We start from the raw sequence: 18,729 nt of genomic DNA, 5'->3' as shown, positions 1-18,729 counted from the left end.
AGCAATGCAAACGGGCATGTACAAAGATCAAAGACTAAGACTGGGGTAGACCTTTAGTGCACGTGCCACAGATCCGTTCCCCGCACTGAAGGACCATCCCTGAGGACTGCAACCAACTCCACCCGCTGTAGGGACAAACCCCAGATTTCCCGTGCAGCTTTGATACAGCACTTATTAAGCTTCATATTCTGCAGGCTACATAGCTGCCTGCTGCAGCTGACCCACAAAAATCGCAACGTCTTATCAAAATGCAGGCTCCGAACAACAACCATTCGGCGAGGAATCCAGGCCAGCGTGTTCGGCGACCCCGGGCAGCTCGCGCCTGTGATTACTGTAGACAGAAAAAGTACAAATGCGATGAGTCCTATCCCTGCTCTTACTGCAAAGGTTGGTCTTTACCATGCTAGTTGCCATTGACTCCCCCAAATAGCTTCAGGTCATCAACTGACGGTGTCCAAGGTCGAGGTGTCGAGTGTGTCTACAAGGGTCAGGATATGTCTAGGCTCCGAGTCACACCAGAGTATGTTCTCGCCAACCCTGAGGGCTATAATTTAACCTAATTCCACTTCCCTAGCTATGTGAGGAAACTCGAAGCTCAGGTGAAGGAACTCTCTTCCCGCATCGAGGCCTACGGAATAGCGGGAGCCGCATCAATTGGCGGTAAACCGGCAGGGACAAATTCCGGGACATCTACTCTGGACCACGAACCTACACAGCCCGGGATCAACCGCGATGATCCCGCAATGCGAAGCAGCACATCTCCCTGGGAGACTGGCCAGCAAGAAGTATCTGGTGTTAACTCACACACTCGGGGCGTTGAGTTCTATGGCAGCTCGTCTTCTGTGGCTCTTCTCTCACACGTTCAGCGCACTGGGGATGAGCCTGAAGGTGACGTGAGCTCTCTTCTGTCAACCCTGCACAATCCTGCTTTTAGCCCAGCCGACCCGCAAACAGCCCGTGAGAGCCACAGGGAGATCGACTACCCTGCTAGTTCGAACTGGTTCCCACAATGTCGCGGTTTTTTGGAAGCTTTCTTCACCACTATCCACTATGTTCATCCCATTCTCGACAAGCATATATTTTTGCAGCGGTGCGAGTCGTTATGGTCTGGAAACGAAGCCGATGGCCAGCAGCTTTCAAGTTTCACGGCTCTGTACTTGAGTGTTCTATCCTTGGGTGCGCTGGTGGGTACGAGAGATGATGAACCCATCGATGGCATCGATAATATGCAATGGAGCCGCAAGTTTTTTGAGAAAGCCAAATCCTGCTGCAATCAAATTGGAATGGTAACGGACCTTGAGATGACCCAATGTTACTTCATACTTGTGTGTCCTTCCATCCCACATCGTCGCTCGTGTCACTAACACCTTACAGGCCAAGGTGTGCCAAAATGAGCTACATCCTCACCGTCAGTGGAAGACTTTCGTTGTTTTATTTTCTGGTTTACTTACCCTTGCCAGTGTCGTATATGTATATCGGTCTTGCGATACGGACTGCCCTGGCCATGGGAATTAACCGAGAGCCTGGAACGAATTCGAAGAAATCCGCAGATTTGCGAAAGGCAGAATCAAGAACATGGTGGTAAGCCTTTGACTCAATTCCACGTCTCGTGAATATCTGATTTATTATGAACACTGACATTTCCGTGTAAGGGGCCTATACTCTCTTGAAACGTGCGTTGTCTCCCTCATAACTGCCTTGAACCTATTCAACTGAGCCACTCTTTTAACTCTGATTGATAGTGAAATATCCTTCGCCATGGGTAGGCCAGACACTCTTGGGGCGGACATGTATCATAACCGGCGATTCCCAGTAACAGAAAACAGCGAGGCCGCCGATGACAGTCGCAATTGCGAAATGATGGAACATCCGTCTTGTTCCATCATAAAGTGCATGGTAGATTTATCGGGAATTACGAAAAGTATCTGCCAAAGCATTTACCTCTCAGGTATGCCAGTCCCAAGGACTGTTCATCTGGCGTATCAAATTGAGAACGATCTCGAGCGGTGGGTCGAAACGCTCCCTGAAGCTATACGTCCAACGGAATTGTCTGGCTGTCTACCTTCCTTGAGAAGAGCCAGGGATCAGCAATGGATGAAGAGACAAAGATTGGTGTTAACATTAAGTTCGTCGGCCTTCAGACTCCCACAAAGAAATGACTAACTGACTGAATATAGGATACCACAACTTGAGGATACTTCTTTTCGGATCCTTCCTTCTGAGATCGACACCTCGAGACCGAGCATCAACTCCAGGGTCCCAAGAAGGGGTCCAAAAATGCCTGGATTCGGCCAAACAGACCATTGATCTTATTTATCAGACGTATCAACATAGTGACTTTTTCAGGACATGGTATGTGCTGATCTTAATATTCTATTGCCCAATCCTGACCTAGCAATAGGTTCTATAATGTCACATACACCGTTTTCGCCGCAAGCATCATCCTCATCTACCTTGCGCAAGAAGCGATTCCGACAGAGGCCCAGCCGCTGTTGCGGCTGATCGACATGGCTATAGAAATTCTATTGATAATGGACGAATGTGCTTTTGCCCTTGAAGCAGCAAAACTGCTGCGTCGGGCCAAAGAGAAGGCTGAAGCAAGGGCCATGGCAACGGATGCAGCAACTATGGAGCCATTGTTCTCGGGGGTAGATGGGACGGTACATCTGAATCATTATTGGGGTCCGCTCAATCTTTATGGGGATATTGACCCAAACCTTGCGTTTTCGTTTCTTGGCTTTGATGAAGCGAATCCATTGCTAGGGTCATCTAGCAACGGCAGACTTGACTGAACCATACGAAGTTCGATAATATAAGAGGATACTGCATGGTTTCCCAGCAAATGAGGGTGTATGAGGTCCGCGTTGAGCCGAGAATCGCCTAGGCCAAGTCATGTATAGTAGGAAGTATAGAGCTTCCTGTACGGGATACGGGATAGACTCGCGTCATACTTCACTCGCACGAGAAGAGAAAAAACGCACAAGTACAACATGTTTTATCAAATAGTATTGACCGATTAAAGTCCCCGACTCCGATAGCCATTTGCGTACAACCCCACAGTTACCTGCTGACGCCATCGGCCTCCAACTGCACGTCTTTTTGCGCGTCTCACGGCAATGTGCCGCGGGGTTGACAGATACTGACACATGTTAGGACAATAAATATAATATAATCTATTTCTCCAGAGCTGTTGTACACAGTCAATTCAATCCTCTCCTCTCAATTGGACGAACATCATCATGTCTTCCGAAAAGAAACAACTCATCATCAACGCATTTGCAATGCAATCGCCCAGCCATCTAAACCCAGGTCTATTCCGTCACCCCAAAGACCAAGGCGCAGACTACAAGAACATCAAGCACTGGATCGCCCTAGCCAAGAAGCTCGAAGATGCCAAATTCCACGCCGTCTTCTTCGCAGACGTCCTAGGGGGCTACGATGTATACAGAGGTCCTTCAAACCTCGCCCCAACAATCCCCGCCGCCGCCCAATTCCCCATCAACGACCCCCTCTACAGCATTCCCGCCATGGCAGCAGCTACAGAATCAATTGGCTTCGGCGTAACAGCATCAACAACATACGACTCCCCCTATGCCCTAGCAAGACGCTTCTCAACAGTAGACCACCTCAGCAACGGCCGCATCGGCTGGAACATCGTCACCTCCTACCTGGACTCCGCGGCTCGCAACTTCGGTCTAGACACGCAGGTCGAGCACGACGAGCGCTACCGCATCGCGGACGAATACCTGGACGTCACCTACAAGCTGTGGGAGGCGTCTTGGAGAGACGATGCCGTGACCTGGAAGCAGGGCTCCGAGAGCAAGAACCAGCCATATGCGGATCCAACTGCTGTTCGTGAAATCAATCACAAGGGGAAGTACTTCCAGGTTCCTGGTCCCCATCTCTGTGAACCCAGTCCACAGCGAACACCGTTTATCTTGCAGGCTGGTACATCGACGGCGGGCAAGGCGTTCGCGGCGAAGCATGCCGAGGCTGTGTTCTTGCATGCGCAGAAGCCAGAACTTGCTCGTCCTTCGGTTGATAGTATTCGCCAGCAGGCTGCGGAGATTGGACGCAATCCGCAGGATATCAAGGTTGTGGCGGGTGCGTTGGTGATCGTTGCTGAGACGGACGAGGAAGCGCATGCTAAGTTCGAGGAGCTGAAGACGTACGGGGATCGAGAGGGTGCGCTTGCTCTTTTTGGTGGTTGGACTGGATACGATCTGTCCACCTACTCTGATGATCAGGACTTCCGTTTTGTGGAGCTCCCTGCTGTTCGCAGTATGGTGAACCACTGGGCTAGTACGGTGCCTGGCACTGAAGGCCAGAAGTGGGATAAGAAGACTATTGCGGAGTATTTGGTGCTCGGTGGTAATGGTGTTAAGATCATTGGAAGTGTGAAGACGGTGGCCGATGAGTTGGAGCGATGGGTGACTGTCGGTGATGTTGACGGTTTCAATCTGAGCTATGCTAGTCTCCCTGATACCTTTGACGATATTATTCGTTTGCTGCTGCCGGAGTTGCAGCGCCGTGGTCTGTTCTGGTCCGACTATGCTGTCAAGGGAGGAACTTTCCGGGAGAACATGTATGGGAAGCAGGGCCAGTCCAGACTCCCTGATGCGCACCCTGGCGCGAAATATTTCTGGAAAGAGGGTCAGGAGGTGCCTCCGTATTCGTTGGAGTCGAGTTAGTAGCGTACTAGCATTACAACGAATTTGAATACATCTATGGCTACATGTATTATTAGCACATGTAGAATATCATATGGATTCATCGTCTTATTGTCAAATCTGAACTGAGCATCAATAGTCAAAGGGAGTAAGAGTATTGCCCAACACAAATACATGTATCCAGATATATTAACAAATCAAACATCCCACCACCCCTCCATGTGAGACTTCAAGTCGATCTCCTCCGGCAGTTTCAGATGAGGCGTCAGTTCCGCACCAGGCGTTAACTCTTTCGAAGTCCACCCATTACCAAAGTAAGCAAACCGATTCCCACTTTGATTAATATAGGTATACTCCCAATCCTCCCATCGCGGGTCTCGGCGAATATAATTCGAATGCGACGCACTACCCGGAAAGAGACCATGAATACGAGACCCCGGCTTGCCACCATTATACCACGAGCTACAGTTCGCCGACCAGACAGTCCGCGGGTAGAACTGGTCGCAGTACTCGACAAAGTCGTCTGTCGCTTGTTTGGTCGGGACGATGGACTTGATCCCCTGCGTGCGAATCTTGCGCAGCACTTTCGCGATATATGTGACTTGGTTCTCAATGTTGTTAGGCACTGTCCCGCTGTGTCCGGAGGAGTATGGTCCACCGAGCCAGAGGAGGTTGGGGAACCCGGGTGTTGCGAAACCAAGGTATGAGTACGGGAATCCAAATTTGCCATCTTGTTTCCAGGCTTTCTTTAGGTCAACTCCGTCGGCGATGATGGAGAATGGTGGTGCGTGGTCGATGTTGGCTCCTGTAGCGCAGATCGTGATGTCCACTTCTCGCTCTACCCCGTCCTCGGTCACGATGCCTTTCTCGGTGAATCGTTTGATCCGCGTCTGGATGTAATCGACGTTATCCTTGGCTAGAGCTTCCAAATACCCAGGTCCTGGTGTTGGACGACGACACGCTGGGGGAAGTCTGGTATGATTTTTTCTGCCAGTTCTGGCTTGTCTGCGATGCGTTGCAGCATCAGGGCGGTCCATTTCTCACGCAGTTCGTTGTTTTCTGGCGTGTCTTTGAAGATTGCCCCGAACCGCTGGAAATATCCTTTCTCGACATCCCTTCGGTATTCCAGATACGCTTTGGGATCTTTCCATGTCTCTAACTGTGACTCGGAGAACAAGTTTGCCTCCAGTCGACGAATTCCCGCGCTTCCGCTGCTGAATGAATCTGCGATCCAAGTTGGATTCCGAGCATAATGATCAACGTGACTGGCCAATGGTTGAACGGATGGTAGGACCTGCAAGCCAGAAGCGCCATTTCCGATAAGAGCAATTCGTTTGCCTTTCAGGTCGACGTTTGGATCCCAGTTAGAGGAATGAAACAGATTTCCCTTGTAAGTGTTGATTCCTTGGTAGTCGGGTAGCTTCCAGGCATTGAAATGGCCGATGGCGTTGATTACCACATCCAGCTCTTCTTCATAGATCTGTTCCATCAATGTGAGCATACGTCCTCAAGGACCATTGTCAACCATTTCTTACTTTCGACCCATCCACATGCTCAACAGTGACATTCCATTTCCCTTTCTCGGGCTGCCATTCGGCCTTCTGCACTCTTTGTCCCGCGCGAAGGTACTGGTACACATTGTGCTTCCGTGCAACACCCTGCCAGTATTGTCTAATCTCATGTCCCTGGGCGAATTCTTCCGTCCATTGGGTATTCGGCGAGATGCTAGACTGGTATACATGTGCAGAAATATCGCATCGAATTCCCGGATATGTATTTTCGTACCTGGTCGATACAAGTTAGCAACTCCTCGTCAAGGAAGACGAGCGGAGCGGAAAATGTACCATGTACCGCCCTAAAAAGTGTGGTTAGCTTGGAAATAAGCCATCGATTGACACTACCATACCACATCAGCATTCTTATCATAGATTCGAAGATCAAGTCCCGGCAGTTTCGCAGGGAGCAACACGCCCGCGGTGATCCCTGCAAGACCCGCACCGATAACACCGACCTTGATGGGCCTCACCACATCAACCGGGTGCTCCTCTAGTTCAAATCGGACATTGTCAAGCTTCTCTGTTAGTTGGCTGATATCACTATCCACAGTTACAGTGGTCGGTCCATTCGAGTCAGAAGGACCCTTAATCGATTCCGAGACAGGACTAATATTCGACAAGGGAAAAGCCACCTCGGGAGATTGCACAAGAGTCATGGCGTGGGTCTATCTTTCTTTTCTTTTCTCTTGTCGAGTGTTCAGACAATCACAGCATAAACATATACCATTGTCTCGCCAGGTTGGATATCCAGGCTTTCTTGTAGACGACATATCCCCGCCTGTTTGCACGTCATGCGCAATGTTTTACACGCCACCTAGTGCGAATTGCAATCCTGTGCGTCGAATCTGATAAGTGGTTTCATTTGGATAGTCGGAGTCGGGTATGCGGCTGTATTGTGATGTTCTCGAGACTGATTTGGTGTCGCTAACACCACTGCGGTCCCTGATGGCGTGCCGAGGGGTTATCGTGAACACCATCCTCTCCACTACCCACGCCATTACGGAGTGCATTGGTTGGAGTAGATGTTGGGGTATTGTTTGTTTGCAACTGCGATGTCGCCATTTGATATCTCGGCCGATTCGAGCTCTCTCGGAATATTCCAAAGAGTGCTGATCATATACATTCCAATGCGCCTTGAAGATAATGGTCTTCATATCAATAAAAATTTATGTTTCGGTTCTATATGGACCCCATAACTTTATAGAAATGGGACCTCCAACTCTCAGCAAAGTATGCGCGGCTCCCTGTGGCTTAAATGCTTCATGTCCTACCACTACTATAATCCTGAAGAACAGACAATATCTTTGGACGGCCTTGCAACATCATTATTACTTAATTTATAGACCAAACTTGCTTCCAAGGATGGGAGTTGGAATATCTGAACGCACCGCCAAGCACATGACGGAGATATACCGTCACAATGCTCATAGTATAAATACTATAATCATTCTCTATAGTAGCACTGTCACTACCAATTTATTTCACCCTTGGATGGACTTGAATCATTTCTTATCATAATGCAGTCTTCCCTTAAGCCAGTTATTGGTCCTAGGAAAGAGGTCACCGACCTTACCGGCCGTGTTGCCATTGTATTAGGCGGAGCACTGGGTATTGGGTGAGTCCGACAATCACTGAGAAAGGTGTGATTTTACTGACAGACAGGCAGTTATGAGATATCCCGAGCCTTCGTTTTGAACGGCGCCCGGGTTATCATGGTCAATCGGAAAGAGGAGCAAGGTGACGAAGCAATCAAAAAGATCAAGAAAGAAGCCGGCGATAACGCAAATATCGAATGGATCCCGTGCGACATGGGAGACTTGAAGCAGACCAAAGAGACATTCACCAAAATACGATCGGAGGAAAAGCGACTTGATTTGGTAGGGCACTTCAACCGTTCACACTGCGTATCGTCTGTTAACATAAGTGATATGTACAGCTGGTTCTATCCGCTGGTATCAACGCAAACCAGTACGGCGAGACGAACGACAGAGTCGACCGCCATTTCCAAGTGAACTGGCTGGGTCAGTTTTACGTCTGCAATCTGCTTTTCCCGCTGTTGCGCAGAACTTCCAGGTTACCTGACACACCTGCCCCTCGGATTGTTTTCTTATCATCTGAGCAGCATCGTGCCGCCCAGAAAGCCGTTCATTTTGCCTCACTCGATGAAATCAATAACCCCAAAATGGGTCCTATTGAGCTTTACGCCAGGTCCAAGCTTGCGATCATCCTAGGTGTCAAGTACGGGCTCTTGGAGCGCGTTATCAAACCAAACAAGGATAACATCTACGCTCTTTCGGTACATCCGGGTGCGGTAAGTTTGATATGACAGAGACGAGCGGGAACCTTGCCTAACCCCAAATCTAGGTCAATACCGCCATGCAGCAGCAATGGAAGGATGCCTACCCGGGAATAACAGGAAAGCTTATCGCATCAGCTATGCTTACCGTGGGTCGCGATGTTGAACAAGGCTCCTTCAGCGCTTTGTATGCCGCGACTAGCCCAGACATTGAAGAGAGAGGATGGAATGGATACTACCTAACGGACCCTGGTGAAAAGGGAAAGGAATCCGCTCAAGCTTCTGATCCTCGTCTGGGAGCTGCACTTTGGGACTTAAGCCAGCAAATCATTAAGGAGAAGCTTGGTGATGATGCTGTTACAGACTGGAGCGTAATTGCTTAAGGCCAGTGCAATTTGGAGACAAGAAATCACCGGGTTTATTTTTATTTTTTATTTTTTCCAGTTCCGAATATGAGTACATTTTGCTACAATGAGTAGCTGAACAAGATAAAGGATTGGCATCATGGGGGTCTCAAATCTACGCAATATTGGAGGCCACACAAGCCTGGCGAAGTAGCAAGTGTTTAAACATCCATAGCTGGGCAGAGAACAAATTGATATTGCCCAATTACAATCAAACATTGTAGACAGGTTTCATCGAACACGATCCCCGCAGTACATCTGTCTCCTGGCTAGGCAAGAACTTCGCCTCCTTACCAGCACGCTCTGCCCCGCCTGTGCGTTGCTCAACCTCCATGAAATCGAATTTTTTCTCCGGAAGCAAATCGTACACCGACTTTGCGTATTCTGGGGCAATACGCGCCAATTGCACTAGGTACTTCACCTGAATCTCTGTGTACTCGACTAATTTCAGGAGACGTGCGGTGTTTGAGTGGAGATGGGCTCGTGCTTTATCGTCCATGACATCCCGATATAACGCACGCGGTTGGTCATACTCCGAAGGTGAACCCTCATGATAGAAGTGTGATTTCCTGCCGACAGTGTTATCACCTAGTTGATACGGAGTCTCGGCAGTATCTGGTCGGAATTTGTGAGTAAAACTGTTCGGCGTGTATTGGGGGTTCATGCCGTGGTTTGCATCGACACGCATCGGGCCATCGAAGTTGAGTGAGGAATATGATGATGCCATGAACGGACAGTTGACTATTTAGGCATTAGCATCAGGATCAAGTTAGATGTGTCTTTTCGAGCTCTCACCTGGCACCTGGTGCAGATTAATGCCGATTCTGTGGTACTGGGCATCACGGTAAAAGAACATGCGGAACTGTAGTAGAGGATCCGGACTGTCCTCAATACCGGGTACCATGCTGCCAGGAGAAAAGGCTGCTTGCTCGACGTCTCTGTGAAAGTTTTCAGGGTTTTTGTTCAAGACAAGCCTGCCAAATTCATGTAGCTAATTGTGAACTTAGTAAACTACCAAATGAACAGGGCCTTTCTCTGAGATCGCTTTGAACATACCGGGAATTGCTTCTTCGGCCAAACCTTCGTAACATCAAAGGGGTCAAATCCAAGTTTCGCCGGGTCAGCCTCGTCAGGTTGCATGATTTGCACATGTGCAGTATACGATATCTGCTCGCCCTTCTCGATAGCGCTCCAAAGATCTCTCTTGGAGTAGTCGGGATCTTCCCCTCCATACTTCAAAGCCTCTTCGGCATTGAACTGCTTTTGGCCGGTGTCCACAAGGAAGTGGTACTTGACGTACACGAACTCGCCGCTGGCATTGACCCTTGACAGCATTGTTAATACGCCATGCCTTCTAACGCGCTGAGGTTAACATACCACTTGAATGTATGGCAACCATATCCGTGTTGGTTTCTCCATCCTGCGGGAGTACCGTGGTCGCTGAAGAACATCAGTCCAGCATGGTTACTAATAGAATAATTAGCTAGACCCTGCTAAGTCTGCGAGGAATCAATACCCTTCAGGTGTATTCGCTAGCAAGTCGAAGAGCGAATTATAATCCAAGAGGAAGTTCTTTGGGTTACGGTACTGGGAGCGGATCACATCTGGGCCTTGGATTGGATCGCGACAGAAGAAAACCGGCTATAGGATTCATATAAGTCAAAATTAGTGACACCTTGGAAGATAGCCGTGGGGTCTTCTTACAAAGTTCAGCCCCACGAGGTCGTAATTTCCCTCCCCCGTGTAGAATTTCACGGCGAAACCTCGCGGGTTCCTCGCCAGATCCGGAAATTCCCGGCCCAGGGTCACGGTAGAAAACCGTACAAAGACGGGAGTCTTGATATTGGATGATCTCAGAAAGTGTGCCAGTGTGAAAGTTAACAAATAGATCATTTTTGTAATATCCGGAGACTTACTTTTGTAAGGGAGGACATATCCTTGGTGGTCTCAAAAAACCCAAATGCTCCGCTACCGCCTGATATAGGTCAACTTGTGATTCAGGTAACAAAGGGCTTCTGCACTTACAAGGATGAACCATTCTCTCTAGATTCTTGGACCGATTGAAATGCTGCTGCTTCTGAAGTAGGAACGCATCAGAGACCAGAGGTAGCCCACCTGCAGTTTTACTGTGGGATGGGTCCGGGAACGGTATGCCTTCATTGTTTGTGAAGTAGGGCCCATCATCAGCTCTTTTTGCGATACCCTGTACCCCGGTAATTTTGGCTGCTGTCTTTGCGGGTCCATCATTGGCACCTTGGAAGAGCGATGAGCGTTGAACAACCCGCGGGTCGGCACCGGCAGCACCAATGGCCTCCCCAATTGCCTGTAGAGGATGAGTGGCCATGATGGATATATGTTGGTCAAACAACACTGAGCCCTCGATTGATTGTAATTGACCATTATATATATCTCTTCGTCCGTATAAATTCCAAAAGTACCAAACCATAGGTGACATCGCGATGCAGTCATGTATTTCGGGTCACTCTTACGTCACGTCTACGCTAGAAGACGAACTTGTTATGAAAACTAAGCCTTAAAAAACCTGAAAGATGCTGTTAGACAAGAAATGAGCGAGTAATGGTGACTATTTCGAGGTCAGTCTTGACGCACGCAGCTATAGTGATGCGGGAAATGATATGGAGAACGAGCCGAGTCATGTAATGCCCCGGATCTAGTAGAAGTAGCCTAGCAAGCAACCTGAAATATGCAGGCTACTATAAGGTACTATATACAATTTGTAGTAACAGCTATAACAATATTTCCCTTTGATTTGCCTATATACTATATCAAATCTCTCCCTTCCATTTCATGGAGTTAATATTAGATATTTACATATATCTGAAACACACCATGCATTGTCAGAACCGGGATTGAAATTTGAAATATATGTATATCCCGAGAAGGGTGTTGTAACAAGGGGCCCAATATCTACCATGCCTAGATCAAGACTTGGATGAAGGGTCCGGGACATCGAACTACATGTTAACACAAGGATGGCAGCCCGTAAAATTGATGACCAATTAACCATTTAACAGAGATCTATGGCTCATATGAAGACATCTACCGTAACATGAGAAGCACGGCAGACTCCGAAAAAGTATTGATCGTCAACGTTCCCCGGGATCTATGCCACATATAAGATCTATCGGCACACAAAACAGTTCGAAATAGTATAGATTATCCATTTCACCTTTTCAGAGAAATCTGTAGCCCATACAGAAGACATCTATTGTAACACGATAAGCACAGCAGACTCGAAAAGCATCGATCGTCAACTTGGCCTTCTAGCCGAGATCTATAGCACATATACAAACATCCGAATAGAGAAGTAAACCTATTCGGGTTAACGCATGGACGTCATAGCTGAAGACGTACCGACGAATGTTTCCTGGGAAAGTCTCCTCTCGAAAGTATAACAGAGTAGAATTTTCCAGTCCTTTTTCATTTTAGTACTTCGTCAGATAGCAAAGATTTGAGACACTTGTGATCGAAAACGATGGTAAGTAGGATAATGCAGATACATATATATTCATGAAGATTGGCCGTTGAACACAGGCAAGATGAACAGAGGAAAGTCCAACGGTTGCACTTTCCACGCGAAGCTTCCGACTATCTGTTTTTACTTCAGAGCGAAAACGGGGCTTGCTGAGCCATTCGCCTTTTTCTGCTTTCTAGATGACCTCAATCCCAAGAACAAGGACTTGATAGGATACATCGCAAGTATTCCATTTCTCATGCTCACTTTGGTGGAGGCCAACGACATCCTGTCTTTTTGAAAGGAGCAAGGCAAGGCTGGAGACTCGGGCTTCGTCCATGACTATTTTAACGTAAATGGGCTCACCTCCTTCAGCCACTACGCAAACTTCGCGTTGAAACGACCGAGCACGTACGGAGAATCCGCAGCATATTCTCAAATGAGTCTATGATATGATGACCGAGTAGATTAATCTATTTATTTGGGGGTACGTATCTTATCATACTCACGCGAGGCGATATAGATTGGACGAATTGAATGTCCTCCGGCTGTTGAGGCAGAGATGCGCCTTGAGGTGATGCCAAAGATGTGGAGGTAGCGAGCCGCAGGCTGGTGGAAGGGGAGATTTGGTTGCGAACTTTGGGCTAGATTTTATTTGATGCCTGGTAAATTTGGTTCTTTTCCGTGTTCATCTTAGTTTAGAACCATTTAGTGCTTCTCACAATAAAGGTTGCCTCATGATCGTTTTATAAAACCGATGTGTCGTGATGCCAAGTGCAGATTTAGCGTATGACTCAAATGATCAACCAGCCACCAGACTAGTTACAATTTCTTCAACTACCATACAACAGAATCATTTCAAGATATCATCCGTTTCTTGAAGCACAACTACATATCTTCTCGAGCACAGCCCAGTATCCAACACCCAACCTTCTTCATATCCGCCATGGCCTCTGCCCCACCAACAGTTGGACTCCCACCTAAAACATGGACACGAGACAACCGCGAATTCTTCATCTCAACCGAACCCAGCCTACTCTCTGTCAAAGCAGTCAATGCTGCATTCGACAGTGATTTCGTTTACTGGCAGAAAAAGCCGTTCTCAGAGGACGTGCTGTGGCAGATGCTCCACGGCGCCTTGAGTTTCGGCGTGTACAGGTGGACCCAACCGGAATCTGTGAATGAATCTACCACCCCATGTTCGGAGAACACTGAGCAGATTGGACTGGCTCGTATGGTTACAGATGGCTGTACATTTGCTTATTTGTCGGATGTCTACGTTCTTCCCGAGTACCAAGGGAACGGACTTGGGAAATGGCTTGTGGCTTGTGTGGCCGAGACCTTTTCCAAAGAGAACATGCCGTATCTACGTCGGATTATGTTGCTCACTGATGATGAGCGCATGCAGGCCTTCTACATGAAGATGTTTGGTGTGAAGGTTGTCGGGCGTGAAGAGCGAAAGGACATTGGGAGGGATTTAGTGTTTATGTGTGCGAGACCGCATGCGCAGCCCTCATTAGATCCGAAACGACTACTTTGAATTTGGTGTTTGGTGTTAGGTATTTGAGCAAGGAAGCGAGACTTGTGGCTCTGGTGGCTCATATTCGTCCTTTCACCCTCTACCACGGAAGTTGCAAAGGAGTCGGCAGGTTCTTCCCAAGCACAGCTTCTGCGGTGCCGATATCTCTGTCATGGATAGATTAGTCTGGTTTCTGATAATAGGCAATCAAGTATCTTACCCCGGTCCTGCTGGCGCCCAATATTCTCCGGTTTTGCTAAGATCGAACCCTTCAATGAAAGACGCAAGCGTTTTCGCTGCTTCATCCGGTGTCACGGCTGTCCGGCAAATATCAGGTTAGATTTAACAGATTCCTGGGGCCTTCCCATGGGGTCCGTAGGCGCAGTGTAGTAGCCACTCACCTCCACCTGCGTCCCAGAACTTATCGAATCCAACGCTCTTCGTCATCTCCGTCCGCATAAATCCAGGATGTACCAGACCAACCGCAATCCCCTGCGGCTTCAAGTCCAGGCTCAAAAGCTTCCCCACCATATTCAAAGCAGCCTTACTGGCATGGTGGCCAAAGTTACCTCCGCCTTCTTTCTCATGGCGTAGCGTGATGCTGCCGCTCTCACTGCTGACGAGGATCACTTTACTCCCCTGGTCTAGCAATCCGGCTTTAACGAGATTGTGCACCACAAAGACGGGACCAATGGCAGAGGTTGAATACATCTTAACCTGCTTCTCCCAGTCTGGAGAATCGAATGTTTCAAAGCCAAAGTATCCGGCGCTGACAATGACTGTTGAAAGCTTTTTGGATGGAAGCTGCGAAACCAGCTTTTGGCCCACATCTGGTTGGGAAATATCAATTCCAGTCAGCCAGGTGACTCCTGGGCTTGGCTCTGGGTTGGAGGATCGGGAGGTTGCAAACACATGGGTTGATGTCTTTGCAGAGTACAGTGTCCGCAGAGAGGCACCCAGTCCTCGAGTGGCACCTAGGATGAGGACGTTGGTCATTTTGTAAGTTGGGGTGAAATGCTCGAAGGTAGTAAGGAAGATCTTTACAAGATATATACTAGCCCTGGAGGTGTAGTTACGCCCTGGGCACGCCATTGACGCGATGACGTAATTGCTGCATAGGCCTGCAGGAATTCTATCTACAACATAACTATGGCCTGCACTTTGTGCTGTACAACGTGGCTTGCATGGTCCATATGAAACTCGACTACATCTATCACGTATCAGATCGTTGCCTACATTCAAGTGACAGCCTATGACCTTGGGTGTTACTTTTGGAGGGTTTTGTCTGGTCCTTGGGTGTATTTGGTCGTATTCGACACGAGTTCAAAGCCTGGCATGTCTCACTGGAGATATCAGCATTTGATTCGCTCTTGGATGCTACAATGCTAGTCCGATCTCTCCATACATTCCGATCGGAGTGCCCAGGTGGGCCACAAAGGGCTTAGTCATGTGCTATTTATGGAATCTTAGCTAGGTAAGATTGGCCCCTTCAATACCTGTTTCTTCTCCATGTGCCCCAGAAAAGTGCGCCTCTCGTTGGGAGCCAGTCAATTCATGTGTGGCAGGGCTCAAGAATGACTGGCTTTGCCAAATTCGCCCTCTCCGTTCAGAAAGTCCGGGCAGCGATCCACAGCAGGAGAAAGGCGGGTGCCAAGGACCAGCGTGGATCGTCTCTAAGGTGAGATCTTCTGCGACAATCCGACAAAATTCGCTGACTGACTTCCCTATCAGAACGGAACCTGCAGGTCCCCCACCTTCCTCGCCATGGGACCTCCCCGTCGAGATTCAAATCCGCATATTCGCATATTCCGGCATCACAGACTTCCATCCGCTGCGACTCGTCTGCAAGGCTTTTTACCAGCTGCTCACCAGGAATGAGCATGAGATTGTCCGGCAGTATCTCCGCTTGCGTCGTCACGGTACCCTTCCATCCCCGATTGACGATGACCGCATCTATACTAGAAACCCCGGCGACGATGTCGTGCTGTTATCGGACCTATTCCCACCGTCCAAAAGCGCCAGGGGTGGCCATCTCTATACCTTCAAATACTTGCATGGGTTGAGACGCAGGCAAATGCTCTGCTCAAGGCTCTGCTACTACCTGGCAGATCGGATCCTCGATCGGTTCGTCCAGACCGAACCGGCCGTCATGAAGGCCTCATTTCCTGCAAAGCGAAACGAGCGCAACGCCCTTGTCAAACGTGGCATAGCTAGCATATGGTTCCATCTTGCACCACTTATGTAAGAACAGCGGGAATTGCGTAACTGCAGCAAATCACTGACTTCTTTGCCAGGTACTATACACTCTATTTTCTCGAATCATATGCGTCCGCCCGACGCGAGCACACGAACATGCTCGTACAAAAATACGAGGCGGGCCAGCTGCCCGTACCATTACCACTCGATATACGCGAGAGGATGTACCGCGAACTACAAACCCGAATCCTCCAAAGCCCTCCCTTCACCAACACGGCGGCGTTAGTTGCGACACATCATTGCATGCATTTGCTTGTTTCTTACATACGATATGCCATGTCTCCGGATGGACAAGCTGAGATTGATGACTCGTGGATTAGCTCGTTGCTCACCTTGGCGCCGTTTGTGCGGATTGTCGAGTTTTTCTCCGCTGAGATCGGGGACGGGGGGAGCCAGCGAACACAACGCAAGGAGTTTATGTACAACTTCTATCAGGACACGACGATGTATGAAAAGGATCACATGAACTCGGTTGTTTTTGCGCGCGCGACTGCGCAGAACTTGCATAGCTCAGTGCAAGATATCTGGTTTGCTGCGGCTGAGGCCGAGTTGAGAAACCGGCGAGCGATCCACCACGACGTAGAGCACGTCTGGGTCTGGAGTGGTATTCCAATTGTGTTTGGGTGTCCAGATTGCCATCCCACGAGAGGGTGGCAGGCATGATACATCGAGTTTAAGTGTTAGAGGCGCTCGGAGTCTAGATTCTTATACTGGGATATACTGGAGTTCGATGGACGATCGATGGACGAACATTTCAGCCAATTGCATTTGCATTCCATTTCATTATTAATATTCTTCTCTCCTCAAAATGTACTTGCGTAGTAGTCGAAGTCGAAGTGATTTAGGGAATTGATAGATGTTTGCTTGGTTTGCAACCGGCACGCGTCGCTGTGTACATCCCGAATATCAATCTTCTTCGACGACGATATGCTTTCGATTGTAACATAAGAATTAGGCGATTTTACTACAGGCTTACATGTCGCCCGCCATGGAACAAGCAGACCCACGACAGTTGTTCAACACTTCCTGGACCATCCACCGTCTATCCCCTCTCCATCATGGGAAGGACTCTGAAACCCTCCTAGACAACAAGGTCGCCTTGAAAACATATGCAACGCGTCTACGCGACTATCTGACGGGCGATGCCCTCGCTGGAATCTATACAAGCGCTAGTGCAGCAGATGATGATGCGCTCTCCAAGACTGGCGCCCTAAAAGATTGTCTATGGCAACCAATCTCTGATCAATCACTGCATGACGAAGCGCCAAGCAGATCGCAGGATACCACATTTCCTGGAATTCTAGTAACACTAGAATATGAAAACATCATCTACAAAGCAGCTTTGCTCGCAAACACAACATCATCCCCAAATCAGCGCTCAGGATCCACATCTCTCCCTCTCCTCCTAACCAGATTCCCCACTGCGCTCCGGCAAACATTCATCACTTTCCTATCTACCAATTTTGACACGTACTGCTCGCCCCTCCGGCTGCCATCGAGCTTTCTCTGTGCAGGTCTAGAGACGTACATCGATACTTTGCGCACTCAACGACCGAGTACAAGCGACACAGTCGAAGATGTTATCAAAGAGTTACAGCTCACGCTCTCCTTTTCCTCGTCGATTGCACCGGCACTGAAATCCCTGAATGTCAGCGTCGCGCGCGCTTCACTTGCGGACTTCCTGCGCGATCAGTCTGGACAGTCGGCGCCGAAGTCGCGCAGCCTTCAGCACAAACTGCGCAGCCCTTTCATCGCCAATCTTACTTCGTACCTGGAGACCCATCTTGCCATGAAGCTGGATCTGGATGGGTCATCTTCCGACCAGCTTGCTAAGCAGCATGTGCGACTCTCGAAAGTTGCCTGTGCTGCTTTCGTTTTAGGTAGTGAAGGACGTGTGAAGCTCGTTGTGCCTGCTAATAGGGACGTTGGGGATGGCGACGATGGCTCTCGGCTTGGAGGTGACAAGAATGAACTTGCTTTGGAGGCAGGAGAATCACTTCTACGATCGGTCATCCGGAAGGCTGTTCTGGAAGATCATTCGACTACGTGAACTTCTGCGTGTTCTTCTGTGCCAATGTGAAACTGGAACACATTACGATATTTGGAAGCCCGGCACGAGTAGTCGGGCCGCAGTTCAAACCCATCAGCATGGCCAGCCTTGATGCACGGAGCTCATAGCTTTGCTCTCGGGGCTACTGAATCCGCTGGACTCGTCGCCAATATACTGTTGCGCGACGAAGTGCAAACCGGCTGCTAGACTGCGACCTAGCGTCGTGCTTTGGCGCGGTGTTTTATCACTCTGGTACTGCAGATGCTGCAATGCAGGCGTTCGCTAAAATGGCACGCTCCGGAGACCTGATCGTGATACATAGCAAAGCATATGGGTTCATTCGGTTCCCTAAACCCAAGAAAACAAAATCTCGTTGTTGGAAAGGGATATTTGATCATGCATGTTCTCTGTCTTTCTGGGTGTTGCTCCATGACCAAAAGTCAAGGAGTATTTTTATTTTTTTATATATGAATGAAATGCAATATGTCCGTACAAGATATCCA

General features: G+C 48.8%; 11 protein-coding genes across 11 annotated transcripts; 7 read left to right on the top strand and 4 right to left on the bottom strand.

Annotated features, from left to right (window-relative positions):
* Positions 1-248: 248 nt before the first annotated feature.
* N7489_008502 (Zn(II)2Cys6 transcription factor) lies at positions 249-1,585 on the top strand (the record flags this gene model as incomplete). Its single annotated transcript, XM_056714252.1, has 5 exons — positions 249-387; positions 460-520; positions 575-1,325; positions 1,375-1,408; positions 1,461-1,585. 5 exons carry the CDS (start codon positions 249-251, stop codon positions 1,583-1,585), a joined length of 1,110 nt encoding a protein of 369 aa, XP_056561874.1.
* Positions 1,586-2,090: 505 nt separating this feature from the next.
* N7489_008501 (uncharacterized protein) lies at positions 2,091-2,792 on the top strand (the record flags this gene model as incomplete). The annotated part of the gene is made up of 2 exons (XM_056714251.1): positions 2,091-2,125; positions 2,402-2,792. The coding sequence occupies 2 exons, from the start codon at positions 2,091-2,093 to the stop codon at positions 2,790-2,792; spliced, it is 426 nt and encodes a 141-aa protein (XP_056561873.1).
* Positions 2,793-3,239: 447 nt separating this feature from the next.
* On the top strand, positions 3,240-4,691 carry N7489_008500 (LLM class flavin-dependent oxidoreductase; the record flags this gene model as incomplete). Its single annotated transcript, XM_056714250.1, has 1 exon — positions 3,240-4,691. The coding sequence occupies one exon, from the start codon at positions 3,240-3,242 to the stop codon at positions 4,689-4,691; it is 1,452 nt and encodes a 483-aa protein (XP_056561872.1).
* A 176-nt stretch (positions 4,692-4,867) lies between these two features.
* On the bottom strand, positions 4,868-6,882 carry N7489_008499 (flavin-containing monooxygenase; the record flags this gene model as incomplete). The annotated part of the gene is made up of 5 exons (XM_056714249.1): positions 4,868-5,560; positions 5,623-6,150; positions 6,206-6,455; positions 6,515-6,525; positions 6,577-6,882. 5 exons carry the CDS (start codon positions 6,880-6,882, stop codon positions 4,868-4,870), a joined length of 1,788 nt encoding a protein of 595 aa, XP_056561871.1.
* A 147-nt stretch (positions 6,883-7,029) lies between these two features.
* N7489_008498 (uncharacterized protein) lies at positions 7,030-7,224 on the bottom strand (the record flags this gene model as incomplete). The annotated part of the gene is made up of 1 exon (XM_056714248.1): positions 7,030-7,224. The coding sequence occupies one exon, from the start codon at positions 7,222-7,224 to the stop codon at positions 7,030-7,032; it is 195 nt and encodes a 64-aa protein (XP_056561870.1).
* Positions 7,225-7,743: 519 nt separating this feature from the next.
* Positions 7,744-8,905, top strand: N7489_008497 (short chain dehydrogenase/reductase family protein; the record flags this gene model as incomplete). The annotated part of the gene is made up of 4 exons (XM_056714247.1): positions 7,744-7,841; positions 7,893-8,103; positions 8,163-8,537; positions 8,591-8,905. The coding sequence occupies 4 exons, from the start codon at positions 7,744-7,746 to the stop codon at positions 8,903-8,905; spliced, it is 999 nt and encodes a 332-aa protein (XP_056561869.1).
* A 232-nt stretch (positions 8,906-9,137) lies between these two features.
* N7489_008496 (catalase) lies at positions 9,138-11,270 on the bottom strand (the record flags this gene model as incomplete). The annotated part of the gene is made up of 8 exons (XM_056714246.1): positions 9,138-9,667; positions 9,722-9,917; positions 9,983-10,250; positions 10,304-10,393; positions 10,443-10,567; positions 10,631-10,762; positions 10,843-10,901; positions 10,952-11,270. 8 exons carry the CDS (start codon positions 11,268-11,270, stop codon positions 9,138-9,140), a joined length of 1,719 nt encoding a protein of 572 aa, XP_056561868.1.
* Positions 11,271-13,347: 2,077 nt separating this feature from the next.
* Positions 13,348-13,941, top strand: N7489_008495 (GNAT family N-acetyltransferase; the record flags this gene model as incomplete). Its single annotated transcript, XM_056714245.1, has 1 exon — positions 13,348-13,941. The coding sequence occupies one exon, from the start codon at positions 13,348-13,350 to the stop codon at positions 13,939-13,941; it is 594 nt and encodes a 197-aa protein (XP_056561867.1).
* Positions 13,942-14,020: 79 nt separating this feature from the next.
* N7489_008494 (oxidoreductase, short chain dehydrogenase/reductase family superfamily) lies at positions 14,021-14,916 on the bottom strand (the record flags this gene model as incomplete). Its single annotated transcript, XM_056714244.1, has 3 exons — positions 14,021-14,087; positions 14,141-14,237; positions 14,322-14,916. 3 exons carry the CDS (start codon positions 14,914-14,916, stop codon positions 14,021-14,023), a joined length of 759 nt encoding a protein of 252 aa, XP_056561866.1.
* A 578-nt stretch (positions 14,917-15,494) lies between these two features.
* On the top strand, positions 15,495-16,839 carry N7489_008493 (F-box protein; the record flags this gene model as incomplete). Its single annotated transcript, XM_056714243.1, has 3 exons — positions 15,495-15,598; positions 15,652-16,161; positions 16,215-16,839. The coding sequence occupies 3 exons, from the start codon at positions 15,495-15,497 to the stop codon at positions 16,837-16,839; spliced, it is 1,239 nt and encodes a 412-aa protein (XP_056561865.1).
* A 325-nt stretch (positions 16,840-17,164) lies between these two features.
* Positions 17,165-18,226, top strand: N7489_008492 (uncharacterized protein; the record flags this gene model as incomplete). The annotated part of the gene is made up of 1 exon (XM_056714242.1): positions 17,165-18,226. The coding sequence occupies one exon, from the start codon at positions 17,165-17,167 to the stop codon at positions 18,224-18,226; it is 1,062 nt and encodes a 353-aa protein (XP_056561864.1).
* Between the last annotated feature and the right edge of the window lie 503 nt (positions 18,227-18,729).

Source organism: Penicillium chrysogenum (assembly GCF_028827035.1).
Source record: "Penicillium chrysogenum strain IBT 35668 chromosome Unknown utg000005l_segment0_segment0, whole genome shotgun sequence".
In the NCBI taxonomy this organism is placed as follows: domain Eukaryota; kingdom Fungi; phylum Ascomycota; class Eurotiomycetes; order Eurotiales; family Aspergillaceae; genus Penicillium; species Penicillium chrysogenum.
Note: the sequence above shows the minus strand (reverse complement) of the source record. Positions and strands in the feature narration are given on the sequence as shown.